This window comes from Leptonotus elevatus, chromosome 2 (assembly GCF_054856555.1).
Source record: "Leptonotus elevatus isolate MCC_2025b chromosome 2, RoL_Lele_1.0, whole genome shotgun sequence".
Classification (NCBI taxonomy): domain Eukaryota; kingdom Metazoa; phylum Chordata; class Actinopteri; order Syngnathiformes; family Syngnathidae; genus Leptonotus; species Leptonotus elevatus.
Genome location: NC_141240.1, coordinates 33,075,328 through 33,101,872, shown reverse-complemented (window position 1 = coordinate 33,101,872; position 26,545 = coordinate 33,075,328). Strand labels below are relative to the sequence as shown.

General features: G+C 45.5%; 1 protein-coding gene across 3 annotated transcripts; it reads right to left on the bottom strand.

Annotated features, from left to right (window-relative positions):
- Positions 1–17: 17 nt before the first annotated feature.
- nckap5l (NCK-associated protein 5-like) lies at positions 18–26,404 on the bottom strand. 3 transcript variants are annotated; one of them, XM_086069703.1, is made up of 14 exons: positions 26,312–26,404; positions 25,525–25,659; positions 12,211–12,294; positions 9,640–9,780; positions 9,363–9,431; positions 9,252–9,290; positions 9,039–9,158; positions 7,794–7,886; positions 4,959–7,606; positions 3,526–3,664; positions 3,350–3,422; positions 2,921–3,193; positions 2,062–2,213; positions 18–966 (listed from the first exon to the last, which is right to left on the bottom strand). In XM_086069703.1, exons 4-14 carry the CDS (start codon positions 9,778–9,780, stop codon positions 700–702), a joined length of 4,014 nt encoding a protein of 1,337 aa, XP_085925829.1. In that variant the 5' UTR covers positions 12,211–12,294; positions 25,525–25,659; positions 26,312–26,404; the 3' UTR covers positions 18–699. The 3 variants fall into 3 exon arrangements, with proteins under 3 accessions (XP_085925829.1, XP_085925830.1, XP_085925831.1); XM_086069704.1 differs by lacking the exon at positions 26,312–26,404 and having other exon boundaries at positions 25,525–25,819; XM_086069705.1 differs by lacking the exons at positions 25,525–25,659; positions 26,312–26,404 and adding an exon at positions 14,797–15,078.
- Between the last annotated feature and the right edge of the window lie 141 nt (positions 26,405–26,545).

Sequence of the window (26,545 nt, the reverse complement as noted above, 5' to 3'; positions counted from 1 at the left end):
AATAAATAATTTCAAAATAAATGAAAAGCTTTTAATAGAAAGTTGCAAAAGGGCAGTACATACAGGGGAGCTATCTAAGGCATGAACAGCAACACATATTGACTTTGAAAATAGGAACCTAAACTAAGGTCAAAGTCTTCCATTTTCACGGAAAGATTACAAAAAGATGAGTGACGTACATTTCAAATAAATAAATAGAAATATTCATTGAATAGCGTAGCCATTTGTCTTCATTCTTATTGCTGGTATATATTACCTTTAAATGCATCGTGGCTTCAAACAGACTTTTTTTCAGACAAACTTACGTGATTGCAAAATGATCAAATCAACATGATCAATAAAATCATTTTTACATTGAAATAAAAAATAAAATAAAATCAGATGAACATTCTTTTTTTTTTTTACTTTAGTGCTGCCTTTTTTTCTTCTTTTTTTCAAGTACACGATGTAGTGAAATGACATGTCCTGGACGCACTGAGAGAATCTGGATGATGATGACGATGATGATGACGAAGAACCTATCTAGCCACTTGTGCTATTGGTTAGCTCACACACTCGCTCATGCGTTTGCAGTCCTGTACACAGCGCTCCATCATTTGGTGGGTTCGGCTTCACTTTGTTTGGAGATCCTGAGGAGGGGGAGGAGTCCTGACCCGCTTTCAGAGTTTCCTTCAAGATCCGCTTCAGTACAGTTTTGACTCATCCTTGACTGCCGCACGACGACAGACTGTCGTAGAGCGAGTCGCTGAGGGACTCGGGCGTCTCTAGAACCTGCGGCCGGCCGGGCGACAGCGCCTCCTCCGGACGCTCCCTGAGCAGCTCAAGGCCGGCGTCCCGGCTCATCTCCGTGACGCCGGGGGCGCGGGCCTTCCCTCGGCGGCTCGATCCCGACTGGGCCGGCACGGGCAGGCCGCCGCCGCCGGGCTCCGTTGCGTGGCTGGAAGACGGGCCGCTGGCTTTCAAGCTCTGGAGAAAAGGGAGGACTTTTAAGTACTCGCTGCTTTGAAGATGCGCATGAAGAGCAACGTCTTCGCCGAAGGCCAACGCACCATCCGCAACTGACTGAGGTCTTATGTAACGCACGTCAAGTGGGTTACAGCCAGTTGTGTAGTTTATGTGGCTATATGGCATATAGCCACTTCTTTTTGAGTAAGTAGGCATGGGCCGATATTGAAAAAACAGTGCAGCATCATGGTATAAAAAAAAACGATAGCTGTAAAATGCCCATTTTTAAAAAACGATTTTTGTTATATAAAAACATTTTCCTGTTTATATTTTGTTTAAAAATTAAATGGTTCAGAGCATTAGGTACATTAAGTGTAAATAAATACAGTAAATACATGTTGACGTTCTTTTAAATTCTTAGCAATTTAGTGTCTCATCACTGGTAAGCTATTTTTAGAACAGACCCCATCTACTGGGATACACTCACATGAACATGTCGAATTTATTTTTCCTCCTTTTTCTTTTTCTTTTTGAAGGCCACGTGTGTCTTCTCACTAAATATCGTTTTGTGTCCAATACATTTGACATTCAGATCAAGTCAGATCATTTTATTATTATGAGCAAGTATAAATGCTGGATTTTTCTTACATGCCACCGTTTCTAAAATAGGATGATTTATGGACTAGCTACTACCAAAAAAAAAAAAGAAGTGGAAAATTGCGACTTCTCAGAGGAGCACTTCACTACTGCTTACAGCTATCTGAATTATTCACATCATGTTGATAAATTATTCCTCAGTAAAAAAAAAACTGAAGGAAAAAAGCCCTTTGGTGTTTTAAGATGACGTAAGACATGAGGACGAACGGGAACCCGTCGTCTCTCTTCCTGCCTCTCAAGTGAAGCACGCAACAAAAATAACTGAGAAGAAAATGAGAAGCTTCATTTAAGATAAGCTCAAATGATGCAAAAATAAAAATAAAAAATAAAGCTCCTCAAAGTTGAAAAATGTGCTCCTCAAATGAAGCCATTGATTTGTAAACAAAAATATATATATTTTGAGCTTGAAGTTAATTCGATTCCCAGCACAGATGTGTGAGGTTGCCAAAAAGCGCCTACCGCTCTGAAGGGCGCGCCGAAGGACACCTCGTCCTCATCTTCTTCCTCCACGGCCAGGTAGACGTCGGCGGGACCTGCCGGAGTCTTGAGGTTGGGGAAGGTCCACGTTTTGGAGCGAGGAGAGAACACGTGCGCTGCGTGGGATTCTTTGTCTGCGGAACAGCAACGGAGGACATCGATGGTGTGTACACACTTTGTTGAGCGATGATAATCCATTTCATTTTGGAGCAGGCGACTCCAGTCACATGAGCCAGAATTAAATCGCTACTTTTAGGACTTGCTTGGCTAAAAGTGAACTCAACTTTCACCTACTATTCGTGACACTTGAATTGACAGATCTTGCGTGTTTACATTTGAAAATTTTGCATTTCCACGATAGAAAGAAAAGCAAACCACCCGTATGCTAGCATGTGGAATGCTAGATCCGTGTGTGCTCATTTTATCAGACACTTTTACATGTGGTCTCACTTTTAGTCCAGTTTCAAACATGCTTGTTAGTTTTTAATCACATTAAAGTCAACCTCTTCCTGCTTTTATTTAGTCAAGTTTTAGTCAATCGTTTTAGTCCAAGAAAACACTATCGCTACATGCTACAAGCTAGCAAGTTAGCCAGCATTAGTTTGTGGTGGGTTTAATGCCACCAAACTTCGTTAGCTTAGCATGATGTCTTTGCGGTGAACTGCGACGTGTCTCATCAGGTTTTTTGTGTGTTTTTTTTCCAGCTAGCTTGTACCCACATTCCTTCCCTTCGACTAAAATCAACCCTAAGATTTATTATTGGGGGCTTTCGACTCGTCTAGTTTTCGTCTGTTGAAAAATGTACGTTGTAAGGGAATCAACACAAGTGCGTAGCGTTCACCTTCGCGGATGAGGCCGGCCGAGGCCCTCCCCTCCATTTTGGAAGCGTGCTGCGCGTTGGGCAGGGGCTGCTTGTGCACGGCGTGGCCCTCGTCCTGCGACGCGGGCTCCCTGTCCAATGTGCGGGCCCTTCGGCCGGCCCTCCCCGGCGGGCCCGAGGGCCGCTGCTCGGCCCTGCTCTTGGACAGACCTCGTCCCGCCGCCCCGCCGCCGCAGTCGGGGAGCGGAAAGGTGCCGATGCCGCTGTCCAGCGTGTACGTGGACGCGCCGGAACCTGCGAGAGCATACGAAGAGATTTAAGGGAAGGGACGGTTGCAGGTCAAAAAGCTTCATGTTAATTGTCGGCAAACGTCCATCTTTGAATGGAACTTTATGACGTTCATATTTGCAAAGCAGCTGATGCCAGCTTGACTCGCCACCTTCTCCTCACCTGCAAAGTGTTGAGCGTGAACTGAATCGGCGAGGTTGTCATCAGACGCGATCTTGCCCAGTCGATGGGACGCCTGCATGACACAAGCAAACGTGCGCGCCCACGGCCGCTCATCGTTTTTTGCATCAAGGCTCGAAAGGAAGATCACCACGACGACGACGACGACGACGACCAACCTTTTCCACGCTGTCCCCATCGCCGGCGGCGTGACCGATGACCACGTCACTTTGCTGAGCGAACGCAGCCCTGGACGATGTCTTGCAGTCGAACGAGAGCCTCCGCTGCGGCATGCCGGTGCCTTCCTTGCCGTCCACTCTAGAAGTTCCAAGCGGCACAACTTAAGGTTAGTGGATGTCAAACTGCCATCCCCACTTGTCCTACGGACAATGTAACAATTTGCCCCCAAATATCTTTACAATAGCCTTATTTAAACATTTATGACTGAAACATTTTTTTTAATTAGTAGATTACACCTTCGCTGTTCATAAGCCTCTACCCAATACTTTTCAAACTGGATTCGGGTTTGAATTTCCCACCCTTTTGATCCGGATGTGACGTCATGTGCGCATGTGGCACGTCAAGAGGGAAAATGCCGCTTCATTTTTTGGGCCAAATTAAATTTTCTGCGTTCAGTAGCTTTAAATAAAAAATAAAAAAAAGAAGAAGAAGAAAAAAAAAGTTTTTTTATTATTATTATTATTTTTACAAATCCAAACAACTATTCAATTCAATTAAATTTTTTGATAAACATTCAATACACTGTACATCTTTCCGGAAAAGCGGGGGGGGTTGATCCCAGAAAAAAACACTAGTGGATTTGGGGGACACAAAATATTAATTAATTTTTTTTTAACTGCAAAAATGCTAATTTGTGGGTCCCAAGGGCGTTTCTCGCCCATTTTTGGAGGTTCTCAAGCACCACTTGACTAAATTGAATGCCAGCACCCCTCAAATTTAAGACATTTGATAGATTTTTTAAAATGTACGTTATTTTTAAAGAAACTAGAGAAATGTGTTAACAGCACTGTTAAAAACATAATATTTTAACAAAATTACGTTTTTCTTAATGTTGTTAGGCAAAAGCTATTCAGCGCTTTTTTTTTCTAGCTACAAAATGTTTCAGAACTCGGCATCACTATCCTCTGGAGACGTCTGAATTGGAATGGGGGAAGCTAGCTGTATGCCCTTTGCGTGTGTTAATATTAAAGCTAAGGTGCTACTGACAAGCTAACAGATTGGATGCTCATGACCAAAAAGTCTGATGCTTCTTTTTCATGAATGTAGCAATGAAATTGTGTCAAAATGTACAAAACTGTTAAACTGATTGATCACCCCTAAACCACCCCTTGTGGCTTCTCAACTGTGACTGCATTTGTTTTATATTTATTGCAATTGTAAGTTGTAATACCACCATTTACCACTAGATGGCAGACAGGTGATGCGTTTTGTTATTTTTGATTGGCCGTACGACCTGCGATGCAGCGACAGCGTTTAAATTTCCAATGTTGAAATTGTCGGAAACTCATAATTTTTTTTTTTAATAAAAAAAAAATGGCAGAACTTGACACCAATGTTCCTGGCGTTGTTTGCGAGTGGAGTGCGGTGTCACCTGTTGAGCAGCTGCTGCATGAAGTTGTCGGAGCGCCCGCCCCGGTACATGACGGCCAGCTGCCCCTGGGCCGGGTCCATGACCACCTCGCACGAGTGACCCCTGCCCGACCTCTCCACGTAGGCCCGCTCTTCCTCCAGCGCCCTCCGCAAGCCTTCCGCCTTCTCCATCAGCGTGGAGATGTTCAGGCCTTCCACGCCTTCTCGACACCTGCCGGCCAACTTGGCCGAGTCCTTGCCCACCGACGGGATGTTGATCTTCCACTCGCGCTTTTCGTCTTTGGCTTTGGCGCCGTCCGCCTTGCGGCTCAGGGCGGGCAGTTTGCTCTTCTTGCGTCCGAACCAGCCGGCGATCCCGTTGGACGCCTTCTGCTTGGCCTCGGCGGGCTGCGGGCCTCGGTCTTGCTCTTGGAGTTTAAGCATGTTCTCCTCGATGCCCTTCATCACCTTCTGCTCGATGGCCGACTGCGGGCTGGGCACAGGAGGCGGCGCCGCCTTTTCGCCGTCAGATGTGGGAGGCCTCGGAGGAGGCGGCGGCAGGCTGTCGCCGTACATCGGGTTCTTTTTACCTTTGCCGCCGATTTTGGTCCTTTCCTCCGATTTGGAGGAGTAGCGCGGGGCATCTGGGGGTCTGCCTGCTCTGTGGACGGACGGACCCTGGCAAGGTTTGGACGGCGACTTTGGCGGGATTTTGTTGGGGCTGTTGCTACTTTGCGTGGCGGCCTTCACATTGTAGGGCAGATTGAGTGAGCCGGGACACTTGATGTTGTTCCGCAGAACCTGCGGCGCATCTGCGTTAGGCGACGGCAGGCCGATTTTGCTCTTGGAGCTCACGCAAAGCTCCTGTTTGGCCAGACCGGAAGAAATTGGCGATTTGCCTCCTTGTTCGTGAGGCTGAGAGGAACCCGGGTACTTCAACGCCCCGCCGCTACCTCGACTTGAGTCTGCGTACCGCGAATGTCTCGGCTCCTCCTTGTGGAGCTCCGCCGTCTTACTCCTGTCCTCGGCGGCCTCGTTGGCCCCCTCTGGCGGCCGTAAGCCCCCCTGCAAGTCCTCCGAGCTCCTCAGCTTGCCCAGCGCAGCCAGCCTGTCTTTGAACGCGTAGTGGCTGGAATCGGCTTGCGACCGGGCCGCGCCCGCCGCGGGCCTCTTGGGGATGGACGACGAGTCGTTCTTTCTGGCAGGAAGCGGCGGCTGGGGAGCCTCGCAGCTCTGTTGCGAGTATTCGACTCGGCACGGAGCGCTAGCCAGGCTGCGATGGTTGACCCACACCGGACTGTCGGAATCGTCCTCGTCGTCCGACGTGGATTCGGACGACGAGGACGACGACGACGGATTTCGCTCAGGAGACGCGGCCAGGATGCTTTCGGGAAGCGATTTAACCAATTTGCGTTCGCCCCCGTTGGTTTTGCTTTGAGATGGAAGAGTGGTTCGTTTCTCGAGAGCGTGAGCGGGCTCCTCCGCGCGTGGCTTAGGGGAGAGGTCACGTATGTTTTCATAATGCGGGATGCTCGCCGCTAGTTTGGGGGAGGAGGCTGTGGTTGAGGGGGTGACCATCTTGGTTTTGGATGCCGAGAAGCTGCCGTGACTGGCGTCTTTAGCAGGTGCGTCTTCAGCTTGCGGCGGGGAGGTCGGGGCAGAGTGAGTGGCGGGGTACGACTCGGACCTGGTGGGCGGCGGCGGCGGCTGCCTGCAGCGCTCGGTGGTGGTGGCTCGACGGGTGGGAACGGGAGAGTGGTACACCTCGTAGTTGTTGGTGCGACAAGGGATCCGGGAGCTACGGGTGAGTTGGGGGCTGAGGCGGACGGCGGGACTGGAGGACTGACACTTGTCTCCTATGGACGGGATCTTCAGGAACTTGAGCAGTTTGGACGGCGAGTTGATGGCGGCCGTTTTGACCTCGCTGAGGCAGGAGGGGCTCGGGCTGACGGAGGCGCCGGCTCGCACGGCCTCCGGAGCGCCGCCGCCCTTCTCGTTGGACGAGGAAGTGGCGGGAACGCCGTCGCCTGCCTCGGGGTCACAGTGCGAGATGCGCGCGTCTTCTGAAGCGGGAAGTTGAAGCTCGGGGGCTGGAGAGAAGCCGGTGAGTTCTTCGCCGTCCTGTTTCGGCCCCTCGCCCTCCGGACTCCGATCGGCAGCGTCGGCATCGTTTGCTGGTTTCGAGTGCGAGTCGTCCTTGGACGCGGGGACACATTCGGCCGTTCGGCTCTTGGTAGGACATTCGTTGGTAGCTGCGGCAGGCGCACTGCAACTCTTGGTGGCGCAGGGGCGGGCGCGCGGCTGCGGAGGTCCGTCCGGGCTCCTCTTGCAGTGCAGACAGCAGCTGTTCCCTCCCTCACACGTCACCGCCCCCCCGTCCCCGTTGATATGTTGGAGCGCATCGGGGTCAGAGCGGGAGCAGCGGCAGCGCGCGTGCTGGCATTTGTCGGCCGAGGCCAACGCAGCCTCGGTGGACGCCAGCACTTGGCTGTAGTCGCAGAAAGATAACCCGGCCGTGGCCGGGTGGAACTTGAGAGGGTCCGTCTCCTCCATCTTGCGCAGGACTTCCAGGATGTGTGCTTTCTTCTTAAAGAAGGGAGAAAGAGCCTCCATGGAGGCGGCGGGGCCGCGGGGCCCCGGAGACGAGTGCTGAGTGCGGTAGCCGTTCCCCTTTGGACAGAACACAACGAGACCTCCATCAGCATCACAAAAAGACCTTCAAGTGCGAGCGTACAAAAAAAGGAGTGCACGGGAGATTAGCCACACGAGCCCCTTTTGGCAAACAATACAGGCGCAAATGTCAGATGACGGCTTATGATGTCATCACGCGCTTTGCAAGCTGGCTTGCAATCATCACCTTGGCTTGTGCTTCCGTCTGAGCAGCCTCCAAATGCTTGGCTGGGTCATTGTGCAGCTGTGCGTTGTAGTCTGGGAGGGGTCCCGCCTGGATCTGTGGGCAGGCAGACGCTCGTCAGACAACCCCCGCTTGCCTTGTAAAAATATATTTATTAACATCCAAACAGTAGCAGCAACAACAACAACAACAACAAAAGCGGTCAAGAAAAATGCATAAGGGTCGGGCTTTTTTGGTGACTTCTGTCCAGAGTGGGCATTTTGACAGATAGCAAAACATTCTCCAAACGCAAGATGAGGCAAAACGTTCGTTGCCATTCCCAACTGTGATTTACAGTAAAAATGATACATAAAATAAGGAATCATCATGCTAACTTCTACTAATACGTGTAATGCCAGACATGCTAAAAGAAATTAGCATAAATGCTATGGTAATTATAACCCCCTGCCTTCAGAGTGTTCACTTGTTGAATGCTCGCGATTCGGGAGGACAAAGACACAAAAAATTGCACGTCGTGGAAAAGCTTTTTTTTTTCTCCTTTTTTTAAAAGCTCTTCAGAATACACAATAATGTGTGCTGCTAATGCACTCAAATACAGTTACGTACAAATGTAGTGAAGCGCACTAGTTTGGACTTTGCAATGAGGATTTATTTAGTTACAGTCCCTTTCAAGTGTGTTTACTGCTTCAGAAGAAATTTTTCTATTTTGATTAAAAAAAAAAAAATCCATAACATCGAGTCAAGTCTAAAACTGTTTGCCTTCTCCACTGGTAACACCTGAGATGTAAGTAGTCTCAGGGCAACTTGGCACCACTGCTCCCCCTAGTGGTGGGAGGTTTAACAAAATAAACACATAACAGAAATGGCTCTTACAAATCATCCATATTACGTTAAAACATGCAAAATAACAGATTGATAAAAAAAAATTGTGTTAGCAACGTGCTAACGACTATACATACATTAACAGTGGATAACAAGAAATAATTTGAACTTGAAACGTATTTACTTGTCAACTTTCACTTTTTAGTGAAGCGATTAGAAACCTTCCACACAATCCAAAGTAGGATTGTGTGCTGCTTTTCGCGTCACGACTAGCGTTAGCCGTTTTTTTCTCTCTCATTGCTGGCATCCCAGCATTATAAAAATATAGCAAGCCTTTGCGCCTTTGGTCACACTGTTTTAAAAGGTCAATTGCAGCAAACACTATTTTGTTTAAAACAAAACAAAAAAAAAGTGAAATAAGGTCACCTGGTAGTGAGCAGCGGGATGATTGGGCAGCTTCTGCTGAAAAAGCTCACAAAGTGTTCGGTTCTGTTTCTCCAGGTCGAACACCAACATCTTCAACTTGATGCACTCTTCCCTCAGATCCTGTTCCGTCAAACGCACATATAGCACTCATATGGGTCAGCCACCGCACTACAGTATGTTGCTAATGCTAATGCTAACGCGCGCGCACGCTACCTTCTGATTGAGGAGAGCTTGGACCACGTGGTTGGCCACCTGCAAGCATAAACAGTTTTTGTTGGATTCGCACCGCAGCCATTTGACGTCTGCGCTTCCACGTGACCTCACCTCATCCAGGCATCGCTCGTATGCTTCTCTCTGGCTCTCGTTCGCCAGCATCAGGGCCGAATTTTCTGCCTGGGAGAGAAATGACAAAATATGAGAATTTTTTTTTTTCCATTCTATATTGGAGGCTGCCAAAGTCGATTTGCTAAACAAAAAGCCAAGTCACGGATTCTCCTCTTGTCATAGGGTTTGTCTTTCGTGTACAAGTAGCGCAAAATTTCGATTTTGTTGTTCTGAGGAGAGCTTGGTCCGTTTTTTTTTTTTGGTGCGCGTCGCTCACCTCCAGCTCCTTGAGGCGGTCCATCAGCTCGCTGCTGTTATCCTCCAGGTACGACTCCACGTCCGCCTCCTCGCCCTCCTCGTCCGAGCAAAAGTCCTCGTCGCACATTCTCTGCTCCACCTCGTCCGACATGCTTCTCATCTGGAGGGACACGCGGCAACGCTCGTCATCGTGTTGTGTTTGATCAGCTCGACCCGCGCAGACTAAACGGGCCCAAAGTTTCACACTGCGGAAAGCAAATTTGTGAGAATAGGAACGCTCTTACGGTGGCCTTTCTGTGAGATTTTTCTAAAATATATATATATTTTTTTAAAGACAAAAAAGGAAGAAAGATGGTTAAATGTCAAGCAAATATTTTGTTGTGTGTCAGTTTTGCCCTGGGCCAAAATATCCGCCAAATAACTGTCAATTTGAACGACAGATCTTTTCTAAATGAATCAGCGTCTGTAGCACCTCTTGTAAAAAGAGAACATTTGAAATATTTTCATCTTTTGTGTATTTTTTTTAAGTAAAAAGTCAGTGTGAACGGATGCAGTCGTTCATCATCTTCATTCTTGCACAGTAACGTCTTTCAAAATTTCAAAAAATTTAATTAAATAAATAATACACATGGGGGAAAAAACAACAAATACATAAAAGCAAAAAAAAAAAAGAGAGATTTGAAAAATAAAAAGATAAAAATATGTTGACAGCATCTGTAGCATAAAATAAATATGAGAGCAGAGCGTATTTATTTATTGATATTTAATGCTAGTTATATATTTATTTTTGTGTTTATTTCCACATGTATTTTTAGATTTATATTATGTTTTTGTACTTAATTTTTTAATTATATTTTCACATTCGTTTTTATTTTCAGTTTTACTTTTATTTTATTTTTTATTTGGGCATTTTTGGTCCTCCATAGGTAACAGCAGAATCTCAGGCCACCCCCAAATAAAAAAAAATCCAGTTTTCCACTACAACTACAATAATTTGCATAATTTGTCTGATGATCTCAAACGCATAAGAAATAGCAAATAATTAATAAATACATGAGGAAAGATGTGTACGTCTGACATGGAAAAATGTGCATTTATCCAGTTATTAGCACATTCCACATTTTTTTGTTGATCAAAAAGGGAAACTCAAAGAAGTTTTTTTTTTTTTTGCAAGTGTGACAAGTTATTTATATTATTGAGTGAAACAAATTAATTTTCCTTATCCTTTTGTACTTCATTTTCATCATAAAACACTTGAAAAGCAGCCACAGCGGAACAGACCCTCATTTTAAAAACAATAAAACAGTAACAAGGTTAAAATTTACAATCAAAACAAAAAAGAAACTCAGTCGAATGAGTCTCATGATTTGTTGAATGCCAAGGAATAAAAAGGGACACGGCGCTTTGGAACTTTAACTTAAGTAAGCGAATCGGCAACAAGACGCAAACAGGTGAGTCCACATCTTAAAGAGGACCACCCGTAGGTGGGTCGGGTCCACAAACCAAACCCAACAAAACCGATTACGTCAGCACATCACATGAAGTCAGACCAATAATCACGTCACGGACTCATTAATCAATCGTTGTAGTCGTGTCCCCTCTCAGAATATTGGCGTCAACTGAGGTCGGAAACTCCCTTGGCTTTGTCAGCGGTTCCGACCGGAAGGAGATATCCCCCATCTGACCGCTGGAACGGCTTTGTTGCTGCCGTGTGGATGTTTGTTAAACGTTTGGGGGCTTTAACCATCACAACGAAGGATTTTGAGAAAATGATCGCATAGCAAGTTCGTCTCGGTCGTTTCATGAATCCGTTTATGGAGACAAATGGCACGTGTCTTTTTTGTTTTTTTTGTTTTAGTGCAGTATCCGAGTGGGCCTTAAGTGCTGGCTTAGCTACCATGTAGCCAAAAAGAAAAGAGAAAATATAAAGCTTGAGCTGGTTTGATGACGTAACCGGAGCTGCGCACAAAGCGTTTACAGGAAGATTATCGAACGTTGCCTCAAACCCCCCCGCTGACCATCCTGAGTGGTAACAAGAGAGTCTAAACCAGTCAGAAGTCCGATCAATTCCTCTGGCGGTCGACATGAGCTCCGTTTGGCCTGCTTGAGCACTCAACGCTTCTCACTTGCCTTTGAAACGGGAACCAAAAGGCGATGCTAAATTTGAGTTGCAATTTCCATTTTCTGTCAACCTCCATGAAAGCGGACCGATTTTCTTTGTGTTGAATCAAAATCAGACATTTGCAAACATCTGCTTATCGTTTTGAAAATAAAGAATTTTTTGTCAATTTTCCGCTTTATTTTGAAACAATTTCCTGTTTTTCAATAAAATAATTGAGGGGGTGGGGGCGGTTGTCTCATTCATTCAAGAATGATGAAAAAAAAAAATCAACAGACTAATCAATCCTCAGAATAATCATTAGCTGCAGCCCTATTTTTTTTGCAAACAGCAACGCTTCAATTGACCTCGGGTTGCCTTTGCGGACTTTCGTTCAATCAAGAATCAATCAATGGGGAAAATGACTGGTTGGGATGAAAATGTCCTACAGTCGTTAATTGTCAGCCCTTTGTGAAGGACTCACGCACACACCTGTTTTCCGCTCTCCTTTTGAGCTGCGAAGAAGTTTCAGACTGGCGTCATGTGCCTCGCTCTCCCAACAACTGAAGCAAGGAGCTGAGAAGACAAGACAAAACACAGTTTTTCATTATCTTTGTTGCCTATCGTTAACTTACGAGACAATTGGGGGGGTCTTGGACAAAAACAAACGACTCAACGAGCAAGTCGGCCATTTTCTAATATAGATATATATCTTGTTTAGACTAGTGGGTGTGTACTCCACTGGTCCGAATATATGACTGGATAGCCGATTCATGCCCTAAATACCTATACACGCCCCTGCAAGCCGTTGAAGCGACAGGGGGGCCATCTTGCTCCTCCCATCTCGCGAGCAGACTACTGTATAAACTATACGGTATACGTACAGATTAGACATATACAGCTCGTAGGCAGTTAGTATAGGGCCGGGGGGGCTGGGTTGGGGGTTTTGTGGCAGGGTGGTCACTATTTTTTAAAGAGTAAAAAATAATAATTAACAAGTGGACGGTATGTGACACTCTTTTTCTTTTATCGCTGAGTTGAATTGTTGAATTACAGTTATAATCCTTTAATAAAAATATACACGTTTCCTCCTGTAAACATCATTGAACATATAATTTATACATGTATTTAAGGCAAGTTGAAAAATGTCTGAAGTCCTCTTTGTTTATGCAAACTAATTTAAAACTTCATAAATCATGCTGTTTCTACTAAGTACTGTCTGAAATGTTCTCCAATTTCGATACTGTAAACGTTTCTTGGGAGGAGCAATATGGCGGCCTCGCGGCTCAAAAGTCTTTGAGAGGAAGCTTGCTTTTAACAGAATTAATACACAACAACGGTTATTCCTGCATTCTTCAGAAATTGCCAAGAATCTTCAAACACGAGTTTGGACTTCTGCTGGGAGTGGCAGTAAACATTTTTTTGTATGCCAAAATGCTGCTTGCTGCAGTGAAGTACGCTGCCACCCTCCAGCACTCATAACTCAAGTTTCTGCTCGCAACTCAAGACAAACAGCCGAGTCATGGCTTTTACCCAAAAAACCTTGTAAGCTGTGTGACTGATAAACGGAGTACAGTTTGGCCATTTGACAACGCAGAGGGAGTTCAATATTTTGGGGTGCGAACACCCCCCCCCCCACACACACACACAAAACAAACAATCATCTAGCTGATGTTCTAACAATGGACATCCGCCTGCCAGGTGACAAAGCGAGCAAATCATCCACAAACTTGGCCGTGCTCCAACAGTGAGAACCACACCGGCACGACAGGAAACCCCCAGAGAAGCCCCCGACCCCCTTCAATTAATCCTCCTGGTCAGCTTTCACCTCCAAGTCATCAGGAAACCAAAAGATAAGAACCATCAACGCATCTTTTTAGGGTTTACAGTGTTCCCCCACTATATCATGGTTCAAAACACCTACTGTTATTCTATTTATTTGTTTTTCACAGTACACTTTCTTCCCGTTATGCCCCCAGAAGCAGGAAAGGCGAGCCCACAGGCACCGACGGACTTTTCCGTCATTCGTCGAGCCATTTGCAAGCCCAGCTGGGATTGCTTTTTAACCCAGTGACCCGTCACACTTCCCAAATGGGACGCCGGCGCATTTCAGGCTCATCTTGTGTGATCTGTTTGGGCGTCGAGCTGGCGCCTTAATTCCCGCTTTGCCATTGGCGTCTACGGCCGAGCCGGGCCTGATCCTCGGGAGTGAAATGAGATTAGAGGTGTTGAGCATCTGCCCTTTCCACTCTGGCTTTGAATAGAACACGGGAAGATCATCTGGGCCGGCTCCTTGCTGCACCTGCTGGACTGGACCAAAAAAACAAAAACAAGCCCTGAACTATAAACCCCACAGGAGCGCCTGACCCCTGACCCCAAAATCACAAGCGAATACTCGGAGCTGCTGTGGACTCGCACGTTTCTTGGAATGAGGGAGGAAAAAATTGATTCACAGAAAGCTCCTTAATAAATGAAGTCGGTGGCACTCGCGGGGATTTGGCGCACGCTGCGTCAACGTTGGTCAACAACAAGACATGAGCAACCCTCCCACTCATCCAAAATCTTCACCGCAAGAAAATGTAGGCCACAAGTCAGGCGCCACTTGGCCGCCATTGTCTGCACGCTCAACTTCGGGAGGAATATCAAAGAGATGTGACGATGAGGGGGGAGACAGGATCAGGCGGTGGGGAGGGAGAAGTGGGGAGGGGGGGGGGGGCGTTTCCTGTCTGATGTTTGGTTACGCCAAGCGAGACCAATGGTACACAAGCAATATTTGGGCTGGTGGGGGGCGGGGGCAGTTGGGGGAAGGGAGCTCCCGAAAGGTTGGATGTTGGCCGTGTAAAGTGGGAGATCGCGCACACACGGAGGAGGAAACGCATCACCTGACGTCTCTGCTGGTGTTTGAAGCCGCTTGTCAGATTTATGAGGCTTTGTTGGCTCCAAGCAAACAAAAAAACAAAACAAGCCCGCCTTCGCACTCGCTTGTCAAAGTCGCACCTCTAACGTGTGATGTCACGTACAAAAAAAAAAGAAGATGTTACGTTGTCAGGTGTCGAGACAAAGAGCACGTTCGCTCACCTTGACGGTTGGCGCCTTTCCGGTCATCCGGTCAGCAGCGGAGATCTCCAAAGCGAGTCGCCAAAGCGGCGAGACGGCTCACTTTCTGCGGCGCCGTCCTCAAGAAGGAGGAAGGCGCTGCGGGAAAGGCCCGACGCGGGCCGCCAACGCCGGCCGAGCGTCTGCGGAGCTGGCGGCGGCATCTCCCATTGTTCCAGGACGAGTCAACCGGCGAGGAACGAGCCACTCACAGCCAGCGCGGTTCCCCCACTACAACAGCTGTGGACCAGACCCCGCCTCCCGCTCGAGCCTGCGCCCTCCCCCTTACAACTCCTGCCTCTGCTAAACATTAACCCCGCAGCTGCCGGGAGGAGGAGAGAGAGGGGGGGTTGCCGTAGCGGAGGTGGTGGAGAGCACAAAGGAATGGCAGAGAGAGCAAGAGAGGATATCCTTCCTTCACACCAGCAAAAAAAAGAAAAAAAAAAGCTCTGTGATAAGAAGATTGTCTCTCTGGATCACCAAATATTACACGCAAAACACAGAAATATGCCCTTATTCAGGTTTTTAAAAACTCACGACCTCGGGTTGCACCTCTTTCTAACCCAAATATTTGGCCATATAAACGGGATCAGGGTAATTCCCTTGAAAATAACTTTAGTTTGTGTTTTGCACGTGCTCCATCCGCAAGGATGTGCGGCAGCCATCTTACGTTGCCACTCACTAAGCGAGCCCAACTTGAACACATTCTTCGCAACGTTTTCCACGTGATTTTCTGCCTCTACGGTGAAAACGCCACACTATGTATTGTTAGATTAGGGCTCTTAATGATTAGATAGGCGACTTAAACTAGGCCGTTGTGTCGCTGTGACCGGTCCTGGCTTGGCGCCTTCCTATCTATCTGCGCTCTGGCACACTTATCCAGTTGAAACCAGTTAAGACCATCAGGTCTTACAAATTCTCACATGGGCTAGGCAGAGCCGATGTGGCTAAGACAGTATAAGAGTAGAGACTATTTTGAATAGTTTAGACCTTCTTCCGCATTCAACAAATAAAGCTCCACAGCTGTGCACTTGATCTTTCTGGCATCCAGTAAATAGTCCAACAGCGAATAATATGATATATATATATATATATATATATATATATATATATATATATAGCTCATTTTACTGTTCCTGAAAATCAAAATGGTGTATTATAAATGGAGAAGCGCTTAACATATTGCTTTTTGCACGCCATACGGTGCATCCTCATCAATCTAGTTTAGCGCTAAGCTAGCGCTAAGCTAGCGCTAAGCTAGCGCTAAGCTAGCGCTAAGCTAGCTGGAGTTCATCTCTCAGGTCCGCTGTCCAAGTTTGAAAATGTTGTTTGTTTGTTGCCATGACGACGTTAAAAGGCCAACAGCGAAGTCGCTAAGCGATTGCTTAAACAGCTGAATTGATTTTTTTTTCCTGATAAACCATCTTCATTTTTTTTCAACTGACAACCACAGGTGCTCTTTAAGTGCGACTGTGTGTTGACTGTCAACACGTGCCCTGCGACTGGAGTTGGCGTTCGGGTTGCCAATAATGAGAAGCGCAATAAAAAAAAGAAAAAAAAGATGGAAACTTTGTTTCCATCACATGCAAGACATTAGGTCCGGCTTTTAAACTTGCTGAATTGATTTATTGCCGTTTGAGATTTGGCATTTTTTGTGTGTCATGCTTTAGCCACACGCAAACCGTACGTAATTGTTCAGCCAAGTCAAATTTATTCAACCCTTAATCACTTCACATTCCCACAGATGACACATTTTAACGACATCTCCTGATCTAATCACCCGAGAGGGCAACGAAACACTCTAAAGCAGATGGAAATCCCCCCCACCCCCCCCTTCCAGGATGAGCGGGCTGCAGCGGATGCCGAGTGGGCAACATGGAGCACGTCGTGTGGCGCTATACGACGACGTGAACTAGACCAGCGTGGGAGTCCGTATAGTGACAAGGCACAACAATGAAGTGCTCTTCCACGAGATGGCAGAAGATACAGAATTATTAACCTGCGCGTCCACTTTAGCCATTTTTTGTTTGATGGCGTGCCGTGAGATGCCTTTACTCAAAAGGTTGGAAACGTTGGGCTCGCAAACAGCCCTCAAATTTGGATGCAATCGAACAAAATCTGTAGTTTGATGCGTGGACGTGGCCAAACTGACCCCGAAATGTCCATTTTAAAGCAAAATGGCCAACTTCCTGTGTCTTTTCCCGATGTTTTCAAGGATCACAGCATGACGGACAAAATCAAAAATGTTCACAATTTGTTTGGCGAAACTGGATGACGCCGAATGAAGGCGTTACGGGCGTTATGCCCGCCACAGTTGGCCCGCTGACACTCTGGTCATGAATGAAGCCCATCACATCCTCAAACTGTCCCACAGGAAGAGCGGTCGCCACGGCAACAGGAAGACTTTGGGAGGGAAGCACAGGCCAGCCCGATTTAAACAAGAAATGCGGGAAAACACATCCATTCAGATCTGATAATATTTTCTCGCACTTGCACTAGAGTCACGAGTAGGGGTGTGAATTGCCTAGTACCTGGCGATTCCATTTGTATCACGATTCATAGGTCACGATTCCATTCGATACCGATTAATCCCGATGCAAATCTATAAATTGTTATTGCGATCTTTTTTCTTTCTCAAATTTAGAAAATACTAATCAGTAAACTTGTACATGTACACTGTATGATTTGTATGAAAACATTTTTTATTTATTGGAAAATTCAGGCTTATAACTGAGCCACTGCATTTAGCAAACAGTCTGTTGCAGTCTGTTTCATGTTTGAACAGCATTGAAATCAAATATTAAAGCTTAATGTTAATATAACATTCTTCGAGGGGTGTTAGAAAAAATAGACTCTGCAATATATCGCAATATTACAGCACGCGATTCTCGAATCGATTCAATACGCGGCCGAATCGATTTTTAAACATCAATTTTTTATGGGAATATTCAAGAAAACGTCTTACTTAGGGTTAGGATTCACACGTTAAGCATGGCAACCTGAATTTTCAGATAAATACATTTTCATACAAATCTTACAGTATACATGCACAAGTTTACCAATTAGTATTTTCTAAATTTGAGTTAAAAAAAAATAAAAAATCGCAATAATCAATTTATAGATTCGTATCGGGATTAATCGGTATCGAATCGAATTGAGACCTATGAATCGAATCGCCAGGTACTAGGCAATTCACACCCCTACATTCTTCCATGCTTAATGTGTGAATCCTAACCTTAACTCTTTGACCGCCATAAACGTTATAAAACATTTAGTATAAACCTACGGAAGGGCCCAGAGGACGTTAAAAGACGTTCACTATGGTTTTTTGTTTTTTTTTTGGAAACGGGTGGAGGAAAGCCTTGGGTAGCTGTGCTGAAAGTATCAAGCAGATCTAGTTAGTATAATGACTCGTTTTGGCCCCGAGATGGCAGCGATGACTCTCTTTGCACAAGGTTGGATGGGCCGCCCACCGTGGGCGTCAGTAGAAGACGTGAGGCGGAGCTAGAGTGTTGAGGGGACAATGGCTGATGAAGCCACAATGGCGACCGGTTGCAAGCAGCTCACGCTTGAGCATTTCTTTCAAAGACGGAAAGCATCGATCAATACTAAAAAGCGCATTGATGTCGACGATGATGATGACTCCGAGCTTGACGCCAAAGTTGGAAGCCTTGACGCGACCGTTATGATCACGTAGTAAGCCTCACCGGCTAGCGCTGCTAACGCCGGAAAACGCGCAGCACAACCGACCGGGTACTTCTACACAAGCGGAGATTCGATCGGGCAATGGAGAGTTGTCGAAAAGCATCGACCAATGCACATTGATGATGATGATGATGGTGAATCCCGAGGTTGACGCCACAGTTGGACGCGGCCTTTATTCTCACGTCATAAAGCCTCACCGGCTAGCGCTGCTAACGCCGGAGCTGCACAAGCGGACATTCGATCGGATGTCCAATGCATATTCATCGGAGGAGCGGGTACAGTCTGATTACGGAGAAGACACTGGTTCTGGACTACGATGCCACCATGAATGGAGTGGATAAAATGGATCAGAACATCTTTTACCACCCGGTATAGCAACTGAAGGACATGAGGAAGCCAGACGTAACACCACCGTAACGTAACCGTAGCATGATCCTGATAGTAGACTTGATGGCAACACACACTGCAGTATATACTTGCTATTCCCCGGAAAAAACGGCCGGCAAGAAAGTGTAGCGTCTGCACGCGAAGGGGCAATCGCAGTGAAACTAATCTGTTGTGCAAATGCTGTTGCGTCTCTTTGCACGCAGGGGAGTGTTTCACAAAAAGAAAAACTGTCGTTGAAACATCCACATATTTGTAAATAGCACCACAGTTGCACACATTTGTAAATAGTTTGCCAAATTGTTGTCAAATTGTTACACTGTTGAATGTAAATAAACGTATTTTGCTATCAAAAAACACTTTTTCATTCTTGGTGGTAGTATTTTATAGAAATAAAGCACTATTTAGGTGTTTGTGGCATCATTCATGGACAAGAAGAAGTGTAAAATTCACTAGAGTGCTTGAAATAATATCGTTTCACTAAAAGCTTGATTTCTCCGTATTTTGGTCCAAAACAAGCGAATTTGGGTGAAACTAACCATTTTCTATTGTTGATTACTAAAGAACGGAATAAGGTAGAAACAAACTTTTTTTTCTGACGAAAGATGAAAGTTCAATCTTTCATTTGGTAGTACGTGTGTTTCCATAGTCCAAACAGAACATTTTCTGTGGACCTTGAAAGAACAGTCAAAATGCTTAAATCGGCTGGCACTGACGGCATCCCTTTTCTGAAAACGTCTGGCAGTCAAAGAGTTAACAAAAGTAGAAAAAAAATGTTAAACTAATAGAAATAGTTAAAAAGATTTTTTGACGTTTATAACCGTCAATGGCAGTGAATGAGTAAAAAAAAAATACATTTATGCGATACATTTTTTGCATACTATTGACATAAGCAGTCGTTTTTCTAAACGAATGAATTATTAGTTCACCACTAGATGGTGCTAGGGAATCGCTGATTCATCTATCATCACCCGATTCATCTATTAGTGGACAACAACAAAAATCAACTCATTTACTGACTGACAAAGGCAAAGTTGGTCTTTCCTCGTCTGAATTGACTTAAGAGCAAGAAAGGGTCAAATGAAGCCTCCATTAAGTGAAAAAGTAGCCGAGGGCTAAATCAATAAGGATCCAGATCAATAGCTGCGGCCCGTGCGCAGAAGAGAACACGATTTGAACCGTTTGCGCCTGCGGCGGGATGATGGGACACCTCAACAACTGTAAATCGCTCGCCATTGAGAGATTCGACAGAAGAACAACGAGCGGGTCACAATCGTAGGGCGGCCTTGGCCGATTGGGCTTTTCTTGCGTGCGACTGAAGATGTCGGCCATGTTTGGGAATCACGCCGTTTATTTATGACCAATCACATGCACGATGAACACGCCTGAATGGTTTGACAGAGACAAAGTGCGGCGGGGACAGGAAGTGGCAAGCCCGGCGGAAAACAGCTGCATGGACCAAGCAACACGCATGAAAAATCCCAAAAAACGTTCACGCTTGGGCACGTTTAAAAATGACAAAAACTATAAATCGGCACACAAGATCATTTTTTTTCCAGGGCCGATACAGATATCAGGGGTGGGAATCTTTGAATGTCTCACAATTCAATTCAATTCCGATTTTTTTGGTCTGCAATTCAATTCAAAATCGATTTTTGATTCAGAACGATTTTTGATTCCAAATGACTTGATTGACAATGATTTCCGCCTCAATTTATAGATGTGCAAAGAATTGTCATGATCTACTCCAGTCTGACTCGCTAATGCTAATTAGCGCGCTACTCGCAGCAGTTTTATCACTCAAAAGAACAGCAATTGATACAAAAACACTTTACGAATGTATACAGAGAAGCATCTTAACATTAGTGATCGAAATATGCTCTTCCTACACTGCAAAAAAAAAAAAAAAACTTTTATTGGAATAACTTGATCGTGACTTTTTCCTTCTACTCTCTAATGTGGCTACAACTTAACAGTGTATTAGAACGTGTGGAACCACATTGCCCCTAAGTGGCCAAATCATGTACAACATGAAGAGTGCTCCCAATAAAGGCGCACACAAAAAAGACAAGACAGTATAAAGTTATTTAAATAAAATCGATTTTGAATCGTACTATATGAGAATCGTGATTCGTATGAGAATCGATTTTTTGGGCACACCCCTAACAGATGTGTTCACAAAATGAATTTTGTGTGTTTTGGGGTGGGGGGCTGGAACAGACTCATTGCATTTGGTTTATTCCCATGGCAAAAGATGAATTGCGATACGAGTGTTTTCCGTTAGAATTTCAAGTCAGCTCAAGGCACCACTGCCGATTTCAGTCTGTACTTGAGTAGAGGCGTCGAATCACTACTTGTTGTAAGAGCATCTTTTCTTGCCACAAGTTGTTGTACTTGTATTCATGTCTTAAGTGCAAGTACTTTTTCAGCTTCTGCTGAAGCCACCAACTTGCACCCTGGTGGACCCGCGCCCGTATTTGGGCATGTTAATGCTGGGGGGGTTTTGGTGCGTAACTATGGTAACGCCTCAAAGTACTGCCTGATAACAGGTCGATAAGGTAGGAGGCCATCTTCAAAGTGTGGCCACGCATGCGCGACAACACGCGGCCACGGGTGAGAAATTGTTAACCACGGGTGGCTGTGCAGACTCGCTCGCACCCCCGCTAACATCACAAGGAGCCCCACAAGACCCCGTGGATCTTTCCTCACACCAGGTCATCTCAAACCATGCCTGATTTGTGGATTATTTCGGTTGGCTCTATTTACAATCAACAACTGGTGAGAGGAACAATTGCAGCATTTTGGTAAAACACCGATTCATCGGATGGCCGATTTTGAACAACCGATATTGGATGAAATATTATCTTCACGTATTTGTACTTTTGTATTTGCCTTTCAAATCAACGTGTTTTTTGTTCTAAATAAAAAAACAAAAAACAAAGTATCCGTCAAGACAGAAGATGAAGAAGCCAACAAAATTTTCCCTCCTCCCGCGTCTGCCGCCAGAAAGGCGACGCAGCGCGCGGCACATCTGGCAGCAATTAGCCGCCGACAAAGGCGACGGACGAGCGCCGCCCAACCAAGCGGCCCGCTGACGTCGCCCGGCACCACTTGGACCAGCCGTGTCAAATTGCACCATGGGGGGCGAGGGTCGCTGGCGGACGTCCGCCTCCGGCAAACAAGCACAGCAAACGTTAGCGCGTGTTAACGCCCGCTTCGTCAACTTAGCGACGTGACAACAATCCACGCGGCGCTTGCTGGCAACGCATGTTGACAAACCGCCGCACCGACAGCTGAAAGCAAGTGGCTGAAAATGGAAGTCCTGCTGGCAACAAACCACGCCCATCTCAAGGTCATCGGACATCACATAATCACACCCAAAATGCGGTCACTTTTACCGGTTAGCTTGTGTTGCGCCTGACTTCGCTTTCCAACAACGGTTGGACATGAAAATTCGGATTCATCATTTTTTGATTGATCCCAGACAACGCCGCCAATCTGCTGTATCGACTCTCATGTCACACAAAAACACCGTCGCCCTTCCTCTCCTGCCAAACTCGCCAATCACAAGCCGCCATGCCACACCGCTAATATGCTAATAAGGTGGACAAGGAGTACCCGAGCGTCACAACACAGAGCAAGAGAGAACAGACTAAAACAATGCTCGTCGCTAAGCTAATGTTGTGTCGCCAAACGGCAGAAGTAGAACTTCGGCTTTTCACAGAAGTTTGTTTGCTTTGCTTTTTCTAACTTGAAAATCTGGCTCGAAAATCTCTTTGCCACCCGACTGGCTTGAAAGCCGACTTTGAGACGCAAACTGTGGACTGAAGGACCGCTTTGAAACCTAACCCTGGCTTGAATCATCCCCACTTTGAGACCCTACCGCTGACTTTGAAACTCCTGAGCTTTCATTAAAACCCTAACCCAGAAACACACTCCCTAATCAGTAAGGGTAGAAATCTTTGAAAGTCTCATGATTCGAGTCGATTCCGATTTTGGGGTCTGCGATTCGATTCAGAATCGATTAGGAGCGATTTTTGATTCAAAATGATTTGATTGACAATGATTTTTGCTTCAATTTATCAAGGAATCGTAATGATCTACTCCAGTCTGACTCGCTAATGCTAATTAGCGCGCTACTCGCTGCACTTATATCACTCAAAAGAACGGCTCCACGCTGGAAAAAACTACTTTTTCCTTCTACTCTCTAATGTGGCTACAACTTAACAGTTTATTAGACCGGGTGGAACCACACTGCCCCTCAGTGGCCAAACCGGGTACAACATGAACAGGGCTCCAAATAAAGGCACACACAAACAAAGGGAAGACAGTATCAAACAATTTAAATAAAATCGATTTTGGGACATTCAGAATCAATTCCTAATCGCGATTCTTATGAGAATCGATTTTTTGCCACACCCCTACTAATTAGTCTCTTGCTTAAAATCTTAAATTGTGTTCTTGTGTCAGTTTGAGGCAGGCGGGCGTCGCACGTGACAATGTGCTCCTCTCAGCAGTCTTACCTGCAACACGGAAAATTGAAGAAGCGACTATTGATTGCGAATGTCGCGCGGACGTGTCCCCTTGGTGAAAATTTGAACTTGTTTCTGCTTCGAGTCCAGAGAGCAGTCGCGTCGATTTGAAAGCGAAACGGCAAACTTGTGCAAGGCCACTTCCTTCTTTTCACACTTCCTCTGTCAGCAAAGTCTCACGTCTGTTGGCTGACTGAGAGGCGAGCTTCTGACACATCGCATGTTGCGACCCACTTTTGCAAGTAAATCGTTAGGAAGGGGAAAAAAACGCACGCATTGTAAAGAAAACGCATTGTTGACAACATTGATGTGACGCCTCGTCTGTCACAACAAGAACATGCCTCAAACAAAAATCAACACATTTAATTTAAAACCCTAATCCTTTTTTTATCCTCACTTTGAAACCCTAATCTTGCCTTTGTACTAGCGTGTGCCCCCCCCCTCCAAAAAATCGATTCTCATAAGAATCGCTATTCTCATTTAGTACGATTCAGAATCGATTTTAAATGTCCCAAAATCTATTTTATTTAAATTATTTTATACTGTCCTGCCTTTGTCTGTGTGCCTTTATTTGGAGCGCTGTTCATGTTGTACCCGATTTGGCCACTTAGGGGCAGTGTGGTTCCACGCGGTCTCCATTAAGTTGTAGCCACATTAGAGAGTAAGAAGGAAAAAGTAGTTTTTTCCAGCGTGGAGCCGTTCTTTTGAGTGATAAAAGTGCAGCGAGTAGCGCGCTAATTAGCATTAGCGAGTCAACTGTGGATTAGAATGCTAAAATAAGATTTGAGTTTTTGTTTGCCCTCTGAGATCAGGGGATGTCGTTAATATTTGTCAAGTGAGGGCCCTGTGACATTTTTTTGTGATAAAGGGCTCTGACTTAATAAGATTTATTTTTATTTTTTAGGATTCCATGCAAGGTTCGAAAATCTTACGAAGAGAGCCTCCTCTAAATCCTTTCATGTTTTCAAAGGATGCTTTGTCCCACGAGCAAACATTTTGACTTTATCTCATCCTAATGACTGGAAGACAAATGATAACACTTGACTGACCTCAAGTTGTACAAAGGATGTAAAAACAAAACATACCCAATGGAACAACTGGCAGCACAACTACAGATGCACACAGACCCTGGATAACCATCAGTGATGTGCCGCTAAAGACGATTTGAATCAATTCTAGATATGATTCAAGGATATCTACTACTACCATAAAATGCGACGATTGATTCGATTCAGCGGTGTTATGATTCGATTGGATATGGCGGCCTGTAGCTTTTGTCATGTTTCACGTCAAATCTCTTCAAAGTTATCCAAGTGAATTCAGTTCGCGCAAACGATAAATCATCAGCAACATCAAACCGATTTATATTTGGTCCACATAGTTCATGAAAGATGATTCAATACGTATCTTGATACATGCAATACAATTCAAGGTTGCAACCATTTTTAAATGTAACGATTCGATTAATGATTTTGATTCTAATTGTTTTGGGTTAATATTGATCCCTTAATTGTGTATGTCTTCATTTTGACGATTTTTTATGTATTGCATTTGTACGAAAAACAATTGAGAGTGAGGGAGCAATCAGGACAGTTATTGTTATGATGTACTTGGTTATCTGTTCAAAAATAAAACCCTATCCCAGCATTAACACCCTAATATGAAAGTGTAACCTGGGTTTAGCGCTTCTTGTTTTGAAAGCCTGACCATTCTCATTAATGACGATTTTGAATGTGCCAAATTCCAAGTGAGCGTCAACTTGGGCCTTTGTGTTTCCAACAGTCAGCTGACGAGCCTCCACGACGTGTGGCAGCTGCCGAACAAGAAGAAGAAGAGAGAAAAAAAATGGAGCCCAAAAGCCCGAACGCCGGGCCGGGGTCTCCAGCAGGCAGGCAGGCGGCCGGGGCCTCCCCTTCCCGAGCTACACCGCCCTTGCTCGGCCTGCTGCCTGCGACAGGCGGCAGCCGAACCGAGCCAAGCCTTCTCCGCAATCCAACACCAGCACCTCCAGCACCAGCAAGTCCACCACCGCCACCGCCACCGCCCGTCCTCGGCCCAAATGACGACGTAAAGGGACAAACGCGCTTACCTCATTTTCTTGGAGGTCCTCGACGCCGGTTGGGCCGAAATGGACAAGCTCCTTCTCCTACTGTTTCTGCTGGGCTCATTTCTTCTCTTCTTCTTCTTCTTCTTCCTCCTCCTCCTCCTCCTCGCCGTCGCTTCACTGTGGCGTGTTTGGGTTGAGGAAAAGTGATGTCATTGCACGAATCTGCTCTCCTCTACCCGCCCCCATTTTTTTTTCAGCACGCTGTTCTTTTGCTGCCAAATTCAACTCTTCCAGAAAAAGTGACTTTTCAAGCTTTCGTCATCTCTTTCGTGTCCTTCTTCTGCCGTGTTTCCATTTTCTTCAACACTCGCCTCACTTCTTTTGGACGCTTCAGCGCAACCGCTGCATAATGAGCAATTTATTCGTCATCTCTGAGTACAGCGAACTTTTATAGCAAACGACGCCCAAATGACAAATATTTGTAGGAAATTATCAACGGTCTAACCAACAAAACTGGTCCGCTGTTTGTAATATAAAGTCGCCATTAAAAGAGGCATGCTCGCATATTCGCTATTCGCTCCAGGTGCAAAATTTAGTTCAATCACGAATCAACTCTTTTGATAATCAGTTAATCGTTGAGACTATTCAACTCGTGTAAACTTGCAGCCTGTTAACAGTAAAAAAAAAAAAGGAAAAAAAGACCGCATTTCTGTTAACGATGAAAGCAGACCTTGTGTTCATAAAAAAAAAAAAATACATTCACTAACAGCTGCTTTTACTTAGGAAAATAAGGTCAACAGTTTTGCCAATTTTCTGACAAACCACTAACCTGTAATGGACGTCTGGTAGACGAAGTGAAGCAAGCAGCCTCAAGTTGACTAGTGCAAACTAGTAGCTCTCCCTTGGCATCGATCTCTTTCCAAATGCTTGCAGAGTACATCACTCCCTCTCATGAGGTAGCGCAATAGTTTATTAGGGTTCGTTTAATTGAACAACACCAAATAAATAGACATCAGTTAACACTCATCGGGGGAAAAATATTTTGCAATAAACTTTAATGCAA